Raw genomic sequence first — 20,821 nt, forward strand, 5'->3', positions numbered from 1 at the left:
TTTGACATTCAGGATGGTTTGCAGTGACCAATGAGTCTTAAAAGCCTTCTGAATAGATTCTGTGAGCACTTACATATACTGTGGCATTCAGGACATGTTTTGAAAGTATGAGAGTACTGAAATGTGACACCTCGACCCTCAACCCCCCTCCTCACAAACGTGCATACACACACGCACACACACACACACAATTGTATATTGATTTTATTTTATAAGTATAGTACAACATGAATAAATAATAGAGCCTGCTATATTTATTAACTAAAGATAAACTTCTAAAAAATTGTCTATTTGAATGTTATTATTCAGGGCTATACAGTTAGAGTTAGAGTTCAGGGCTATATGCCATATTAATTTAACATCTGCACATGCTGTTAACTCTATACCGTAATGATAAATAATTACATAGTTTGTAATTCATGTTATGCAACAACTTACACCGTCTGAATTTTATTATTATATTAAAACCACTATTTTTATGCAATAAAGTGTATATTTAATATCATATAACTATATAGGCCATACAAGGCAGTGCAGAGTTGCAGTGAAATGACTGTCTAACCCAGACATTTTCTGATATCAGTGACACCAGTTTATTATTAACAGACACTGCACTCTGGGAAACATTTCTGATACATACCCTCAATTTTAATTTTAATTAAATCAACACATAAACTCGGTAGTTAGCTAAGCCACTGATTTGCAACTGTAATGTATTGTGCACACAAGGAGCATTAGAGGAAGTGAAGAGGTTGCTTGTCAGATGCGGGGAACTAAACTCTGGCCTTCACTAAACCCACTCTGCAGCACAGAATCATTACATCATGGGCAAAATGCCAGGGAACATGTAATACCTGCCAGGATGCTATTCATAGCCACAATATCCTGCCTGACAGATATATTGTGATTGTACAATCCAATGAAATTTGACCAAATGACATTTTAACTGAGAATGTATTCACTGCAAATTTGCTAATAGAGATGATAGAGATGCATTTTTTAATTTCAGGAATTTTCGGCAGTATATTTTGGAATAATTTGTGGTTCAATAATGTGTAAATAGCTATTGGGTTCAATTTCAGTGCATGGTCATTACTGTAAATCAATCATATGACATGGGTAACAATGGCTAGATGTACTGTTTGTTAGTTCATGTTTGTGTATGAGTAAGACTGTGAGGCAAAAAGCTGGGAAGAGAACATTTACAGGTCTAATTAACAGCCTGAGTTGTAGCTACTGATGTGATTATGATCCATATGAACCAAAATCTTTGCTTTGACCAATAAACATGGATGGATAAGAACTGTATAAAATGGTTTCATTTGCAGCATTTGCTTGATGTTTCCTTTGTTTATTCATTCAATGATAAGGAGAATCCAGTGACTTTCACGAGTGTTGCATCTGCTGAAAGCGACTTGATATGACATATAAATAAAATGGTAGTGCTGCTTTTATTGCTAATAATGTCAACCAGATACTGTGACAGCTTAACTTCAAACCACCTGCTTCTTGGAAGAAAACCATTCAGCAGAGGCTTGCTGACTGATGATGGTGGTTGGAAACATGCGGAAACATTTACGCTAGAGGCATAAAAATAACGCATGATGTTTGTAGGAGAAGGTCAATCTGTGGATATCCGTGACGTCCGTTGTCAGCTGCTACATCATTTGATTAGTGTCAGGTAATTTATGTACTTGTAATACCGTACGTGTTTTTAAGGTGCAGCTCCTAGTGAGCTCACATTTATGCAAATATTTTTCTTTATTTTTATGGTTCTAATTTGTATTCACTCTAAACTGCAGAAATGACTGTGCCTTGTTACGCAGAGGTTCTAGAATGTTCAAAGTTGATGGGAGGCAGGATGTCAGGGGGCTTATGAAATAAACACAGGCCTGGAAGATGAATCCGCTGATGACTTTTGGGCATGCTAGATGACCAGAAAGTCACATGGTATGAAGCAATGTTATTCTGTTTAACCTGTGTTGACTAGTGGTGCTTGGAAGCAAGTATGTCACCAATCAACATTTTTCATTTATGTTTTTCCAACATATAATTATCACTGCCTATTTAATAATATTATAAGCAGTTTGTAGACAGTCTTATCCAGAGCATTTGCATTTTTTTTGGTCAGATAACTTGATGCAATGGAAATGTCCTACAAAAGAATAAAACCTGAAACCATCAGGTTACAAGCTCACGTCCCTAATCATTATACTATACTGCTATCACTGTATTGCATCATTATACTACAGAAACTCTCTATAATTGCATTTATGAAAAAAATGAAGACCAAGTAGTACTACCTTTTATTTTTAAACAGTGTCTTTACTAACTTTTTTTATTATTAGACTGAGCATAATTAAAGACAGTAATCAAATATCCCAGTCCTTAGATATGTTGTAACTTTATTTTATTAATTTCTAACTTTTGAACTGTAGATTAAATAGAGTAGTCGAGATGACTGATTATGCAGTAGTCTTAATTTGACTTAAATAAAAAGACAACAGTGTCATCTTTTATCCTGTTCATTTGTGAAACAGGTTAAGAAAAACACTTTTTTTAAATATGTCGTTCCGGCACAGACATAATCAGGGTAATTTAAATCTGAAGAACAGCTGATGAGATCAAAAATGGTTGAATTGATTCAATGTGGCTGAGCAAGATTGTGAAATTAATTTCTTACATCTCTGTGTGCTGTGATGGTTATTTTGCTCTTCTCAGCTCATTGTGTGTTTCAAAAGCATAATGTAGCATTAGCAAAAACATTACAGTGCTATAGAAATACAAAATATGCACTCAACACAGCTGTAGTAAAGGCTTCACAGACAGCTCTGCAGAAGCAATCATTTTGTTTCCATAATTACATTGGGATAAAGTCATATCTTATTAATCATTCCATTCATATGGCATTATTCACATTATCTTACCTGAACTCTGCTGTGGAAAACAACTCATTTTTTTAAAAAAGGCCATTGAATTTATCACACCTTACACAATAAAGCACTGTGGTCCATTTTACTTAGGTGTATGAGTTCAATGGAAGGAAGGTGATAAACTTTCAGTGTCCATCTGAACTGCAGTTATTCCATGAGGCTCAATGCAATACTAACAATATTGTCCTTTGGTGAAGCTGTAGCCATGCTGTCACAAAAGGGCGACTAAACCGTTCCAGCATCAATGAATAGCACTTTTAGAGATCTCTTTACTGTATCACACAAATAACAATATAAATAATGGACTAAATATTCTGGAAGAAACTGATTCCTTTTCTATAACATGTGGGGACACATACAATAGACTTGTGATGTGAATCACGTGCAAACAGTTTATTGTTGCTTCAGTAGTATAAGTCTTAATCTTTCTGTTCCCCCACTATTGTTCTGTACAGTTCTGCATACTGTATATTATGTGCAGGCAAACATAGAAAGGGTAACCTACAAAAGGTTGGATGAACCTGACTGCAAACCAGATGCAATGTCATTCAGAACAAACACAATTACCAAAGTGGAGTACATCCAGAGAATGAGTTTCATTGAGCTGACTTGAGCTGTCCCAGGTCAGTGATACAGCCCACTCTCACACGGGAATTTTGCCATGGCAGTCCACTTGGCATTGCTCTCATTTGATAAAGCAAAAAGCCACCCCGCGGTTGGCAGGAACCTTTCAATATTTGACTCATGCAGCCAACCTTCACCCTGTTTGCTAGCATTTTGGTCCTTATCATGCATTGCTGGCACAAAACTTGCAAGTTACATAATATTCCCATGGATGAGTGACGTGATTGATGTTAATTCTTCAAAATCAAAGTCAGCTTTATCTCTGACCCATACCCACTATGAGGCCTGCCACTGGTTGATTTCTCACAGGAGTAAGGATGATTACTGCACAGCAACTGAATATGGTCAAAGTCCCCTGCAATAAACCAATAGGTACAGGAGGGTGCGTAGTCCTTAATAGCCAATCAGAGAGGTGCATTGGCCTCGGAGTAGAGGCTGTAATCAGCAAACTGTTGGCCTGTTTGAGAAGCTCCAACATCAATAAACCTTAATGTCTGAACTGCACAAATACTTGAAAGCATCGCTCGGCGTAAAAAGAACTGCAAGCTTAAGGGATCAGACTACGAAGATAAGAGTATTCTGGACAGTGAAAGGGAAGACACTCTACTCAAAGTCTAGAAGTGCTGAAATATGCTGAGTCTGTTATTCATCCCATTGTTTATGTTGCTTAATTAATACTCTCTGATTTCATATATTATAATATTTTTATACAACTATGGGCACCAGGCTGAAGATTACAGGTCAGGCACCAGGATAAAGTGGAGGCCATTGTGGTACCATTGGCCTTGTAATATGTTTTGTTTACTGCCTGATCTAGGCTCCCCATATAGAAGCTTACAAACATTTCATTAATGACATTAGTGCGTACGGATGCTATCCTGCACGCATGAGTAGGAGCTACGGACACACAACTACAACCCGTGTACGGATGCTATCCTGCACACATGAGTAGGAGCTAATGACACACAGCTACAACCACCGATACAGATGTATGGACACACGAACGCTACAACCACTGATACAGGACACACGGAGGACAACAAATAACGTTACAGAGGTGAGGACATGCCATAGTTAGCTAGCTATATAGTTAGCCAAGTTTTACTCATGATACATTTAGGATATGACTAATCCCTGGAACCTAATCGCTACTTGCTGATCTCCGGCTGTATATGTAACGCTACGGTGCGCGTTGTGGGGTCTGGACGGTTTAGACATTGATTGGCTTTGTCTCATAACTAAATACACACTTTAATTTCTGGTTGCAAGTTCAATATTCTGGACAAGGTTGATCCACCAGATTTCAACGAATCAAGGAAATTTGCAATTTAATTGACAATTACTGTCTGATAATAAGCAAATGAAATCAAATTAAATATATTAAACTTGTTGGATAAGTGATCAGTACAACTTCTTTCTCGTATTCAGTGCCAAACATTAAAAGAGAGTGTAAGAGAGTGGTGCTGAAAGTCTGCACTTTAACTTCGGATTCATTACTTTATTGCACACACAATGAGCTGGATTACAAACTCAAAATAAAAACAAAATTGTGTCACTGTCCCTAATATTTTTTTCATTTAACTGTATATTTGTGTGAACTTTCAGTCCTCTAGCCATGGCATTTGTATCACGTTTAATGGTACAAATATCATTTATTCACTTGTTACACAAGTTACACAAGTTATCATGGCAACATGGCTTGTTACCCAAATCAACAAAATGATCTGAAAATGTTCAGGTGAGCAGAATCTTTTGTGTTTGGGCAACAGAATCAAATATTCTTATGCCCAAACACAATGAATCATACCTTATTTTATTAAGTGGTAGCATTTTTATATTAATTTAATTACAGTAAAGCCTGTAGCAATTAAGGTCATATAATATGACTAAGGTCATATTGAGGTACTGCTTTTACAGGGTGCATTTGACTTTGTTTGCGCTTCACCTTGCACCAGGACAATGACCCCAAGCACATTGCCAAAGCAACTGAACAGTTTTTCAAGGCCAAAAAGTGGAATGTTCTTTATTAGCCAAATCAATCACCTATCCTGAATCCAAATGAACAAGTGTTTCACTTGCTAAAAACAAGACTGAAGACAAAATGCCCCAGAATCAAACAGGAACTGAAGATGGCTGCAGTACAGGCCTGGCAGAGCCTCACCAGGGAAGCTAACCAGCGTCTGGTGACGTCAATGGGTAGTCATTGAAGGCAAAGAATTTACAACCAAGTACTAAATATGGGGACTTTATTTCAGATTATGTTAATCTGTCCTATTACTTTTGCTCCCCTAAAATGGAGGGACTATGTATAAAAAGGCTGTAATTCCTACACAAATCACCCAATGTGGATATAAATACATTAAAATGAAAGCTGACAGTCTGCACCTTCGTTTTATTGAAAATGCAATGTGATGGATTACAGAGCCAAAACAAAAACATTGTGTCACTGTCCCTAATATGTCCCTATTTTTGCATTTAACTGTATATTGGTATGAATTTACAGTCCTCTGACCATGGCATTGGTACTAAGTTTTATGGTTTTATGATAATTACTTGCATTATTTGCTGTACTCAGTTCATGGCAACATGGCTTGTTACCCTAATCAACAACACATTCAGAAAATGTTGAGGTGAGTACAATCTTTTGTGTTTGGGCAAATAAATCTAATATTAGTCTAATCTTTTATGCCCAAACACAATGAGTCATACAGCATATCGTTTTATTTTCAGTTATAGCATTTTTATATTCATTCAATTACAGTAAAGCCTGTAGCAATTCAGGTCATATTTGTACTCCTGCTTTTACAGGGTGCCTTTGACTTTGTTTTTACTTAAGCAAGACTGTTATACAACTGCAGCACTGTGCCTGTTACTCATTGATTAGACTCTAGCCTATGCTAGAACAAAATATTACATCCTCCTCCAAACTCACTCCACTCCATTCCCACTAACTCCAGGTCCAGGATGAGCTCTATCCACTTAAAATCCTAACCCAATCCATTTTGTGAAAAGTCCAATTGACCTGGCAAGATGCACAAAACATAACACCTCTTTCTCTGATCCATCCCCAGGGAAGCAACACAGTTCTAAATAACTAGTCAGAGATGACCAATAGATTCTCATTGAAACAGCCATTTATTTAACTTGGAAAACAATTTCAATAGAAAAGAAAAAAAAACATGCACATTTCTTTAAAAATATATTATTTTTAAATATACATGAAGATGATTTAAATTGGGATGCAAAGAAAAGGCAATAAAAACAAAACGAAAAAGCAGGGATTTTTAATGGTCAAACATTAAAAATATAACTGGTGTGTGCAAATGGTGGACCCATTATTAGACAAACAAAAAAATCTCCACCAAGCTGAAGATACATACCACACTTTCTTCAGCTGGCCCAATAAACAGCCTTACAGATGACAACCAGCTTTCCCTCAGGACAATACATTCATTAACTTGACACCAATCCTGGCAAGTGAGCATGCAAGTGCTGGGGTTAGAACTGGTTACAAACACTGGTTGAAAAAATAAAAGAACGTGGGTAATAGAGAGTAAAATACTTGTACTCAGGGCAAACTACAAGCTGTTTAGTCAGGCATTCTAGAACCAACTACAGTTCACTGTGCCAAGTACTGAGGCACAGGATCACAGAATCTCAAAACAGTAAAAATGTCTACCTGTTGCTATGATGGGTACACACTAACAGTGAAATTTGCATGTTTTCATTTATGTGTTCAGTTCATGTCAGAATATTGAAGCAGTTTAAATCAGACCGAAACAAAGCATTGCATTGGTTTAAAACGACTCCATAACACTTTCTGAACAGTTTGGTAAGGTCCACACATGACCATACATGAAATGCCACAATAATAGACTGAATCCAATATGCTACTTTTCAATATGACCCAGGCATATATCTGGAAGATTTTTAAAATCACATTACTAAGACAGATTGCAGTCCTGCTACAGAAATAGGTGCCTGTGGCTCTGGTACAGCCTATGTCTGATGACTGCAAATGAAGACAATCAAGTATATTAATGTGAAAGCTCTACTGTGAAAGGTCCATCTGAAGGTCTACTGAGACCATATAGATTCACCAACAGAGGATGTGTTGACTGCACAGCAGACAACTCACTAACAGCAATCACATTAAAATAATGCAAATATTTGTTGGTTATAATGACAAAGAGACTGTTTTTCAAATGAGCTGCACAGTCACAGGTTTGGGAAATGTTATACATGACCCATATACTTGACTATAGTATGCTCAATTTCATATATGTAACTCAACTTCAGTCAGTTTTGAATGAATCAAAAATACTGGGAAGTGGTAACACTAACAAAATTTCAGTATGCCCAAACAGATTAATAATCCAGACTTTAGACTCCTGGACAGGATACCTAAAAATGGCTTTACAGCTCATCTTTATCAAAGGCTGTCAAAGGACCAGAGCTTGCCATCTTAATCTGTAATATGATAGCAATCCAAATGAATGATTTCAGGGTCCTTCTTACAGTACATATTAAGTTTAGGGCTTGCTCTCATCCCTCTTTTCCACTTCTCTTCCATAATATCACCAGAAGGCACTTAGACACGACACCGATACTTCAGAATTTTGAGCCTCTCTACACAGCTCCCACATGTCAACATACAAAGGCCACCAATTGCTTCTTGGTCTTCATTCGGCCCTTGCGCCTCATTGCTTTCCTGAAAAACAAAGGCCTGTGATTGGGTACATACCCCCTGTTATGGACCCTGGTGACAGTGCTTTCACAACCACCATCCAGACTACACACTCATCCAAACTTCTATGGAGGGAATGGTGATACAATAAGAATTCCATTAATTCCCATGACAACAGTGATCTATGAGTGAATTTTGTTCAACTCAACTCAATTCAGATTTCCTTTTGGTACCTAAAAACACAACAGGTGGGACAGGGTCAGTCCTGGTGGAAAACAATTGTCCACTAAATTTTAAATCACTGTCAATCAAGATGGTCTACAGAGTCCAACAGCTACTACTGAGATTGGTCTCTCATGTTCTTTTGTCTTCTCTGGACTCCTCTCCATAAGTTCAACCAAACGCAAGATCCATCTTGCTTGCCCTCTTCAAGACAAGAACTTCACAATTTGTGTTGATGGTCCCTCACTTGGCAAATCTGTAGATAGCCAGATTCAGAGGCTCTTTGCTTGGCATACACCAGTCATCAGCCTCTTGGTTAATTTTGTAGTGCCTCAGTGCTGTCTTGTTGTAGACAGGCAGCTTCTCCACTGAATCTGTTGACAAAGCCTGGAGAGAGGACAACATCACAGTAAAGTACACATAGAAGACATTTTCAAAAAAATGTTGAAACAATGTTTTAAAACAATGTTTACACTTTAGAGTTTTTTTTAATATAAATTTTGGTGCGATGAGCACTACAAATATTTAGGACCCTTGCATCAGTGTGAGCTGCAGTGGAAATCTAGAAAACTCATTAGATCTCAGAGAAACCATCTGGATGGACAGATAACACTCCTGGTAAGTAGAAATATAAGTTTATTTTGGGCAAACTGCCCATTTAAAGGTATGTAGAGCATTCGCAATGGAAAATGGTAAATGGACTGCATTTATATAGCGCTTTTATCCAAAGCGCTTTACAACTGATGCCTCTCATTTGCCAGAGCAGTTAGGGGTTAGGGGTTAGGTGTCTTGCTCAAGGACACTTCGACATGCCCGGGGCGGGGTTTGAACCGGCAACCCTCCGACTGCCAGACAATCGGTCTTACCTCCTGAGCTATGTCGCCCCTATACACAATACATACATGAAATAAAATACAAAGTAACTGTTCATACAGTATATGACCAAAAGGATCTGGACATCCCTTGGTCTGGGGCTGTTTTTCATGGTTTGGGCTATGTCCCTTAGTTCCAGTGAAGGCAAATTGTAATACTACAACAGACAATCACATTCTAGATGATTTTGTGCCTGCCATATAGATTGGGGAAGGCCCTTTCCTGTTTTAACAGGACAATGCCCCTGGGAATACAGCAAGGTCCATATAGAAATGGTTTTGTGAAGAAAGGTGTGGAAGAACTTGACTGGCCTGCACAGAGCCCTGACATCAACCCCATCCTACACCTTTGGGATCATTTGGAAAGCCAACTGCAAGCCAGGCCTAATCGCCCACTCAGCGCCCGATTACACTAATGCTTTTATGGCTGAATGGAAGAAAATCTCTGCACCAATGTACCAACATCGAGTATAAACCATTCCAAGATGAGTGGAGGTTGTTATAGCAGCAAAGGGTGAACCAACTCCATATTAATGCTCGTAATTTTGGATGAAATGTTGGATGTCAGGTGTCTGCATACTTTTGGCCATGTAGCGTACCTAGTTTCAAATATTTCCCATTTAATTACTTTTAAATAAGTCAAATAATCCAAATAAATGTATTTCAAAATACATCAAACAATCAAATACATATATTTGAAAAAAAAAATTTTCCCCCAAATAATTTAACTGCATGTTAGATGGGCTGTTCTCTCCAGTGCAGTATTACCTTCATGTGAAGGACAGCGTCAGTGCCATAGCCCTCCATGGAGTACAGCTGTAGATCTCCTTGGAAGTACTGAGCATATAGGCGTGAGATTGGGAGTCCGTAGCCAAACCCAGCCTGCAGATGACACAGTAAAGCGGTTATAAACATTACTGTCCCACTGATATCACCAAATTATAGGACCTCCACATTAGTGATTGAACAGGCTTCACTGTTCGTTCAATCAATGAAAATCAGTTAAACCGTAGAAAGAAAGTTGTTTTGATTGGTTCAAATCAGTCAACTCTGACATGATATGGGGCAAATGGTCTACTAAAATGTTTACAGTTTGCGACAAGAGGGAAAGGAAATTGAGGATAATCCAAAAAAGGCTGGGAAAAAACTACTGTTGAAAGAAGAAAAGCTTACTACTCCACACCACCACATTCTTTATACTAAGAATGCTCAGAATGGCTTCAGCTCATGTAACAACAAGATGGCCCAATAAGTTCAATAGCATACAGTGCTGTGTTTGTGGTCTTAATAGGATCATAGCTACTATTGGACGCAAGCAATGGGCTGAAAAATTATGATGTAATCAGAAAACTGAGCTGGAACGCACATTTCCTCAACCCATTCCAGCAGTGACAGCACTGTGTATAGCTAGCCTATTTGGATTACTAGGTTAACACTAGCTTTTGCTCATGACGTTACGACAAACAAAAGCTAGCACAAGTCCACTTCAACTGGTCCCATCTATCAACTTTCATGAACAAATAGCAGTACCCCAGGGTCCTATCAAATTCGGTATGGATTCGGTAAAGCTATCACTAGCTTTGAGTAAATGTTAACAAATTTACGTAAGCAAGGGTGACAAATTCTATGTTTTTTATAGCGCTAGGCTTAACACATAATAAATTAATGTTGCAGAGCAGTCAAATTAGTTTTTATTTAAAATGAAGCAGCATATCTTTATATATCTTTGCTTGACCTAGGTGAAGTTTATGAGTATTATACTGCATAAGGTATTTTATAAGCCAGTTATCAGCATCTCACGCATTCTGCTGGACAATTTATTTTTCAGAATTTTGTTGTCAGTAATCATAGTAAAATTTATTAGATTTTTGGGTATTTATGTTAACAAGGAACACTAAATCTTGCAGTGGCAGAGCACCATGGCTGATTATTATCAGTGGAAACCTTGATAAGCATATACTTATAGCCTAATAATACCACATAATAAAAAGTACAAGTTGGGACTCAACTGCCCAACCCTCCCCCCACGGCCAATGTGATCATAGATGCCTGAAGTTCAAATACAGTATACAGATGATTGCCCCTCTCTAATGCAAATCACTATCAAGGGCATTATGTAGAGTGTCTGCTTACCTAGCAAGCAGTAAACATGGTGTGCATTTGAAAGTTGCAGCAACAGATTCGGAGAGAAAAGCAAAGGAAAGCTAAGTGATACAACACTATGTAGATGATGTAGCATGCACTTGTAGTAGAATACACTCTAGCAATGTGTGCAGGGAAAGATGTAGCAAGGGAGACCCACCAGTGGCGCCCTCTGGTGGTGGTCCATCTGCGGAGCAGGGGCGGTTGAGTACATGTAGCTGAAGAGCCTCTCAATCTTCCTGAAGGGGACTCCACCACCCTGATCACTCATCTGCATTAGAGAAAAACAGTCACAGTCACCAAAGTCATTCGTGACACAGTGGTCAAACCAGAAAAAACACACGGTTGAGGCAGAGGCGTGTAGTTATGACTACACTGTGCCAGTTAAGAGGACGTGTCAAGACCTGTATAATTTGTAAAGGTAAGAAAACAATGAAAATTCCCTTTTCTCATTCCTCTGTGTAATCACTAACCCATATGCACAGCTAGAAACTGATTCAGCCAATGGTGGGGAAATTCCTGCAAAGCCAGATTGAGTTCGAGGGCTCATAATTTACCAGTCAGATTAGTTATATGATTAGTTACAGGCTATAAAACCTTAATCATCCTATTACAAGAAAGGCTCAACCTTACATAACCCATTCATAAGAAAAGGATAAAAGGAGCAAATGTAAGGAGACCTTTACAGAGGGCTATGTTATATCAATGTGATACCTGACTTAAGTTTAAAGGCCATGCATGGTTCTTGAATCTGAATGCACATACCTTGATTGTCAGGTCTTCTCCACCAATGGCAACCATGACTTGAATGGGTGGAAGGAAGCTACTTGCTTCATGGTTTTCAATTGTGGCCCTCATAGCATTCTGGGGAAGAAAAAACAGGACTATTTCTCCACCATTCATATGAACTAATAACTAACATTTCCAATAACATTTCCTGTATGTGCAATGAGTTTGCATTCTTACCTTGAATAGCTCAAACAGCACGTGGTATAGATGGGAGGGAACATAGACCATGTGAATGGGTTGCCCCTTCTGGTTGGCTGGGTGAGAAAAAAGAAAGGCATCCATTCAGAATTGTACAGATGCAAAAAAACAAACAGCATTATTCTCCTGGGCATTTAACCGGATGTGTTTGCACAGTTGAACATAATTCAGAGAGTAATAGGAATTCAGTCACCCAATGTCAATATTGACAGAGGCAGCCACCCTTCTACAATGGTCTATTACATGCACTCTAGGGCAGACGACAGATTGTACTCAGAGTCATAAGATGAACAAGCCATTTGTGCACTGAAGCGTACAAAGAAAGTTATTTGTAAATTAATAATGTGAGAAAGTAGAAAAGAAAGGGGACTACCATCAATTCCACATTTAATCCAAGTTATGTCATGCAGAAAGAGAACACAAAGCACACTACTGGGTGTCGCAATACCACTTACTATTCAATTCTTGAAGATCCAGGTCAGGTGAGCCAAAGTAATACTGGTCACAGAGCAGTTTGGCACTTTCATAAGCATCTGGAGGAAGGGAAAATGAAAACCACACAAAATTAAGGGAGGGAAAAGTATGGTTTTTGCAAAACTGTAAAAAATAAAAGACACTAAATCCAGAGATAAATGGGTCCAGATAATGGTTCACCATCTCTGAAACCAGAGTACAGAACACACGAGCCATTTTGTCGTCTTTGTCTCATTTCCTGCTCAGTCAAACATGCTGCTCTTACAGCCACACAAAAAAAATTATAAGCTGAAGTTTCACAATACCTCTGACAACTTCTGCGACTTCACAGTGAGGGTCAATGCACCCAATGGTGTTGGGGTGAAGTGGGTTTGTAGTTCCATCAAAGATCAGGGCTGCAAAAAGGGAAGCAGGGTAGAGATGTAAAATTAGGTAAATAACAGCAAATTAAAGTGGGACAAAACCAGCACAAAAAAAGCATGACTGTCAGATGCCAGACAGATTGGATCAAATCAGATTTGATAGTTTCAAGACCAAAAAAGCCTTTGAGGCAAAGGGTCAAAACTACACTTTCGAAAGCCTGACAATCTGGTGCTAAATTGACTGTAGATAACGATGCCATTTTACCACACAGGCTTCCAGTGGTTTGTCCATTATAAAAACTGTTAAACATGGGAAATTTTTTAATCATGCCAGGTTTCATATGGTGCCCTCGGCATACACCATTTATGTGTCAGCAGTTCAAAGTGTTACCGTCAACATTCACAAGAAACACTTTGATGCTGCCAATCGTCTTTGTACAGCTGAAATAAATTAAATGACGCCTGAGCAGCTGCCAATTACTCAATGATGGCACTGGACTTCAATAAAGTCCATTGATACAGCCAATTGAACCTTAGCAGTATCAATAGGAAAATCGGTTCAGATAAGGAGTGAGTGGTGTGATTTGAGGTCTGAACTTACTATGCTGATTGATGAGCATTCGGATGGAGATACGGCTCATGTAGAAGCGGTCCAGGAAGTACTGGATGTTCTGACTAGTGACAGGGTCCTGGCCAAAGGCCTCCTTATACTCAATCACGCCCTGTGCCATAGTGGGCACCACGTCATTGTGCCTGTTCCTAATGGTCACCAATGTGTCCACAAACCTGGAAGGCAGACAAGTGGAGTTGATCACACTGTATGAAGCACGAGAAATCAGAGGACCTGGACAGAACATTGTACAGAGGCTGTCACTTACTCTCCCAGGACTTTGTGGTCTTCTGGGCTTTTGTCAAGGAAATCAAGGATTTCCATCAAGCTCTGGACATACCTAAAGCACAGAGACAGACATGATCAGGTCAGGCTCACAACATACAGCGCAGTCCACAAGTTTTTGGATGGAGACACAATCGTTGTTGCTTTGGCTCTGTGGTCTGGCACATTGGATTTGAAGTAAAACTATCAATATGATGTTAAAGTGCAGACGGTCCATATCCATATACATACATCCATATCCAGGAATCTTTGTAAAAATTACAGCCCTTTTTATAGTCTCCCCATTTTAGGAAAGCAAATTAATTGGACAATTGGCTGCTGAGCTGTTTCTAGGCCAGCTGTGGGTCTCATCAGTTCATTCACGAGAAAGCTTACAAAAAGACTAAAGTTGATGCTAGGTTGGAATTTTCATTTGGAGTCTGTTGCGGTTGTCTCTCAATGAGGACCAAATAAGAGTCAATGACAGTAAAACAGGCTATCTTGGGGGTGGAAAATCAGGTCAGATCAGACTTGGCCAAAACATTGGATTTGTTCAAATCAACTGTTCAGTACACTGTTATTGGTATTCTCATGTTAAAACTGAAGCCTAGCAACATAAAACCTAGGGATTGTTCTCCTCTATCCTTATTTCACAACAGAGTAATATTTTTGATGTTCCTTATCTTTTTGACATGGAATGCCTTTCTGTTTAACTGCTGCTCAGTCTGAACCCATTTAGAATATGAATAATATAATCTGGCTGATTAAATGGCTATTTAAGTTGAAAATGTCTTGCCCCTTACTCAGTTCCTATTCAGGATTTCAAGGGCTATCTATATTTAGAGGAAGAGTGTTGTACTTTTCCATTCTAACAGTACAACTGATATGACTCTTGCTGTGCCAGGCAACTGAAAAAGATCCTCACAAACATCCGCAGAATGATTTTGTGACCTGTTCAGGATTAATGCCATTTATTGTTGATGTCAAAACTATTTTAAACTCTCCCCAGTTAAATACACTTCTCATGTACACGTTTTGTGATGTTGAGAGAAGACTATGAGCTTACTGATTACTCCCCAGAGTTGTGGCACAAATCTAATTAAAAAAACAAAGCCACAGAAGAATTTTTAATCACCAATGTACTTAACATTACCCTGAATGAAAGACATGCACTTCTCAATTTGATGTCACAAAGCAAATTTAAGTTAATGAAGCTTTAATAAATCAAGCAGCTGTCAAGAGCTAATCTGCAAAAAGATAATACTCCCCCTGGAGTTGTCCCCTAAAACTCCAACCATTTTTCCTGTTCTCCAGCCATCATGCAATTACTGACATGTCCGGGGTGAAAAGGAAATCACGTATTAAAGTTTATGGTAATTACTGTAAACTGAACATTTTGGAAAAACTACTTATGTGGAGAGAATTTGCAGTGTGGTATTGAGAATCAGAACAACAACTGGATTCAACATGTCTGACGGCAGTCAAGCTGCTCTCTCAACCCTCACAAGAAGTGTGGAACCAACCCAACGTCATAACCAATCAAGGAGCAGTAAGGCATGGACAATCAACAGTTTCAAAACACTGAACCAGAAGAAGATAAAAACAAGCCAAGACACTATATCTTCTGATATGACAAATGTAGAATACAGAGATACAGGTGGAGGGAGCATAAATCATAAGATGACTTCACAGAACAACCTGTTTTTCTTCACTGCAGGATGGCATTTCATGCTGTTGGCACCTTCCTTGCAATTCAATCATAACCTTTAGAAAGATTTTGTATATAATCTAATTATGCCTCTTAAATCTGAGCAAGGGGGTAATTTATGGGGGGATTTTTTTAAACTAGCAAAATAACCAATAATTCAACATGAGAAAAATAATTAATTGTAATAATGGGGATTTCAGGTTGTGATTGGGGTATACTGATCAGTAGTCTAAAATATTTCCTTAGAATTCACCAGAAACAATAATTTCACAGCTGTATTTCACAAGTTACACCCATATTCTCAGTACCAATTTTTTAAAAATAATTATTTTTAAAAACCTTTTCATCAAAAATAGCAATATGACCTGGCTCTATTACTTTACATTTTCCCATCTGCACATAAAATGCTGATCCAATCTACAGTCATATACCTACAAAGTCATGTACACAGATATACAGTCATCAATGGCAACTCTAAGAATCAACCAGTCATGGGAACTGAATGTTCTGGTCACTCAACAGTACAAAAACAACGCGAGCTCACAGCTGAGGAGGAAGCAGGTCCCACGTCCCACCCCGCATACGTAGCCTATTTGGCAATGTGTTAAGCATTTAGAGAACAGCAAGCGAAACGTGTATTTAGGAGATTACAACAGTGTACATTCACGTAATTATTTCTCATTTCAAAGTATTAAATTAAAAAATACGCGGCAATCCAACGTATGCGAAAATAGGCTGTTTTGACCACTGTGATAGCTTGGTTTCGTCTTCCTTCTGAAACCGACGGCCAAGCAAACCTCGAAAACAACGGACCACGTGACTGGTAGTGAAAGGAGGAACCGAATTAGGACAAAGTTCACTGCATTGCGCCAAAGGGCAGAACTTTACGATGCATGAATGTGGGACAAAGGGCATACTATTAATAATATAATACGATGCCCCTTGGAAGCTTCGCTTGGAACGAATGGGTGAATTACAAATGTTACTCATCAAACGGCAAAAACTGCTAAAAATACATTCTGATGTTTCTTATGCTTTTAAAGAGCTACGTCTCAAACAAACGATAACATAATTGATATGCCACTTAGCGAGTCAATCCCGTTAGTTTTAATATTTTGTTTCACAATAATTATCTGGAGTCAAAAGTAATTTAGCTTTACTTCTATGGGTACTTATTGGGATTTGGGACATAAATAAACATACTTGGGCATTTACATACAGTTGGCTTAATATTTTGCGCATATATATACTCACACACACACACATACATATATATAGAGTACGCACACACACGTATGCGTTTACGTTACCTTCCGCTCATACAACTGCAAACTGCTAAATCTCAAGCTGACACTGCATAGTAATGTCATGTCATTAAAATCACCTGATTAAAACCTACTGAGCCTACTATTGCACAATTTGACTGGGGTGATTTCTTTACGATTGGGCCCCATTAAATTGAATGATGTTTGCTTTATCAGCTTGTCTTTTCGAGGAAATCGTAAAATGTCCCACCCATAGCTATGACACTATTCTCTTACCAGCTATGCACCAGCTGAACTGATGGGGTGGTCAGCAGTCGGTCTGGCAGCAAGTTGATCTCCTTCATAATGTTGGAAAGACGCACAGGCAGTTCTTGTCTCAGGAAGGCAAAAGAGGTTCTTTCACAGGCATTTGTGGAACCTGAAAAAGGGTTTAACCATGATCTTCAACCATGGCACCAGCAGCAAGCATGCATCATGGCCTCTGTGATGCATAAGGGGTTACTTTCCACAAAAGAGTTTGGATGCTTGAAGCAGTAGCCAAGCCAGGGCACATATGAACAAAGTCAGACTGCTTTGTCAGCACTGAAAGTTGATGAGTAGCCTACTTTCTTGAAACTGAACAGTTATCTGAAGCTCGTGATCTCACATTTTTCAGATGGTGAATACATAAAGGCTCACCCAGGGCCCTTTCTCAGCTTAAAAAAAAAAAAAAAAAAATATAAGCAGAAAAATCACAAAATATATAGCCACCATTTCCTCTTATCTTTCAAAGCTGAAAATAACCGAACTAGTATACAATAACTATAAATAAATACATAAATAAATGAACATCACCGTTCACGTACGTTTGCAAACCTCAATTAACCTATAGTTAATAAAACGAGCATATTTTGACATGCAGTAGGCCACTCTTTCGGTGCATCGTTTCTCAAATTCAGAAATCACCGAGCACTATACATGACAAAAATGAATCCACGTGACATTATTAACATAACATTATTGTAGTGTCTTGTAGGGTTGAGAAAGACAATATTATAGATATCATTGTGTTGTTTTCCTGTATCTGCAGTGTGGTGGTAGCCTGCCCTGTTCATAAACGTGCTGAAGTACGAGTGTAATTTACTGCAACGTTGTCTTGGGACAATATCTAATGGCCCCTTTAAAAAAAACAGTGCTTTTCACCACTGCACAGAAATCTCTTACGATGTTACATACACAATATCCAGCATTAAGCGATATAGTAGCTAGCTGTTGACTTCTGGCTACCCACCGTTGACGACACATATTCTGACGCAATGCTAGCTCTGAACTTCGTGCAGACAAATAACAGACTGGAACGCCTGGGCTGCAGTTAACTATGAATGTAATGTTGCCAGATTGCAACCATTTCCATTATGAAGGACTTGTAAAAACTGATAGCATATATTCCTGTGTTAAATATATTACTAGCACGAATCTAGCGCTAATAATTCTAACAATCAGGTGCCCGCATTGAAGCTGAAGCTTGCACTATACGCTCCTAAGTGTGACGCCAAACCACTGCATTGCACGGTGAAATAAAACAGGTAGCACAAGTAGATACTTACCGAAATCAAGGAACTGTTTCATAGACAGAGGTGAAGGCGAAAACTTGGAAAAATGATCAATGTGTTTTGGCACATTGGCCAAAGCTGCATTTTTCATTAGAAACCTCACAAACTTCATTGCGGAAACAAACCGTAACAAGTATTACAAAACAAATCTTCCGATTAATTACTGACACGAACAAAATGTTATCGGGTATCCCCAAATTGCTGCTCCCTCTTTTGAACTCGTGCTGGTTTTGTACAGCACAAATACCGCATAACAATGTTTGCATCCAATAGAGTGGCGACAGAAGCCACAGATCTACCCAATGAAACGAAGCGGGGGGCAGTCCCAGCCAAAGCTCCTGCAAAATAGCTCGTCAACAAGCGTACTTGACCGGAGAAGCATGTTTTCCTGACCCTATATTTGTGCCTTCTCTTGAAGAAGCGTGCTTGACCTCTTGTCCTGGTTGCAATCGTGACGTCAAAAGTTCTTTCCACAGATCACTTTGAAAGCACATGACCAACATGGAAAACTGTCAAAATAGTATCTGACGTTGTGGTCCAAGCAAATTAGCTCTTTAAATCTTAATTTCAGGTTGTGAAGCATGCAGGCAATTATTTTACGTTAAACGATATAGCCTAGCTGTATTTTTCTGATGAATTTATACCACAAATTTCTCCAGTATATGAAAATTATACAAAGTCAGTTTCTTGTAAGATGGATATGCAACATAAGCAAACAAACACAAACAAACAAACAAATAACAGTTTGTACATGTAGCTTTTTTGTAAATGTTGACAAATTAAATTTGTATAGTGTCTTATAAGGGCGTGTGGGGCACTTTTGCATGGAAGACAGAAAATGTAATGAAACTATTTTCTAATTTATTGACAATGATTCTTATGTAAAAAATAAGTATTAAATATAATTATACATTTTGGCACCAATAGACTACTTGGACTATGCTCATCATGCTGAACTGGCGGTCTGAACAAAAGAACTGACTGCTTTGCTTAGGCCACCCTGTTTCAATGCTGCCTCAACAGAAAGTGTATTTAGAATTTCATATAATTCAGAAATTTGGTAATCCTTCTGTTATTTTTTTTTTACTGTTACTACACTACACAATGTTTTTTTTTTCACTGTACAGGCTATGTATAATGTATGTCTGGACATGGTATGTCCTCTCACAGAGGACAAGCAGTTGATAAACTGTCTGTAAACAGCCACACCACAAACTGCAAAACTTTCCGTGGCATGGGAAACTGCCTTTGCATACAAAGTTCTGAGAAAAAACGCCCTCTACTGTCTGTTTGAAGCTATGGTGATATATATTTGAAAAACACTGCGCTCTTCCAAATAATTGCATCAAATCAACAGTTATATAGCTATTTAATAGAAAACTAAACATCCTACTTTTGCTTCTCCAGTGCACATAAAAGACTCTGTTGGAAAACATGGGAGCCACAGTTTACCCCTCTGAGGTGTCTCACATTGTAGTGGACCAGTTGCAGATAACATTGATTGTTTACCACCAAACCCAGTTAAATTGACCCTTTGTGCTACATCCTCTACCCCCTTGCCCAGTCAAATTGTCTCCCTTTGATATGCAATACCATTCCTCTACCCCCTACTAGTCCAACTCCCCTACACCTTGTTTCTTCCCCCCCAATGTGTGGTGTAAGATAACCATTTGGCCCTTTGTTTCCTTGAAGGAACAGGTTATAAGTATTCACTGTTTCCGTCATTTGTTGGTTCTTTGTTTATCTGTACTTGGGTAACAGACCCACTAGTTCCTTTGCTACATTAAACTACCTATTTTGAAATGAAGACGTGCGTGCATTTATTTTTCTACTTACAAAAGTACAGCGGAATAAATTGAACTCTTAAACATTCCACAGACTCCAAGTGATTTTTGAGGGTGATGGTGCACTTGAGTAAACTTGCAAGAGAAAGCAGGAGAGAATATTTAGATAAATGTCAAGTAACACTAAAGCCGCGTTTCCACCGCAGGAACTTTACCCCGGAACTAGGAACCTTTTGAGGAACTTTTGTTCCCCGTTATTTAAGTAAAGTCTTTGTTCTGTCGACTTCTGGAGTTT

General features: G+C 38.5%; 1 protein-coding gene across 1 annotated transcript; it reads right to left on the reverse strand.

Annotated features, from left to right (window-relative positions):
- Positions 1–6,825: 6,825 nt before the first annotated feature.
- On the reverse strand, positions 6,826–19,019 carry pdk2a (pyruvate dehydrogenase kinase 2a). The gene is made up of 11 exons (XM_035403791.1): positions 18,737–19,019; positions 17,427–17,568; positions 14,182–14,253; positions 13,905–14,089; positions 13,247–13,336; positions 12,923–13,000; positions 12,447–12,523; positions 12,246–12,344; positions 11,641–11,751; positions 10,107–10,220; positions 6,826–8,853 (listed from the first exon to the last, which is right to left on the reverse strand). Exons 1-11 carry the CDS (start codon positions 18,852–18,854, stop codon positions 8,710–8,712), a joined length of 1,230 nt encoding a protein of 409 aa, XP_035259682.1. The 5' UTR covers positions 18,855–19,019; the 3' UTR covers positions 6,826–8,709.
- Between the last annotated feature and the right edge of the window lie 1,802 nt (positions 19,020–20,821).

Source organism: Anguilla anguilla, chromosome 2 (genome assembly GCF_013347855.1).
Source record: "Anguilla anguilla isolate fAngAng1 chromosome 2, fAngAng1.pri, whole genome shotgun sequence".
In the NCBI taxonomy this organism is placed as follows: Eukaryota; Metazoa; Chordata; class Actinopteri; order Anguilliformes; family Anguillidae; genus Anguilla; species Anguilla anguilla.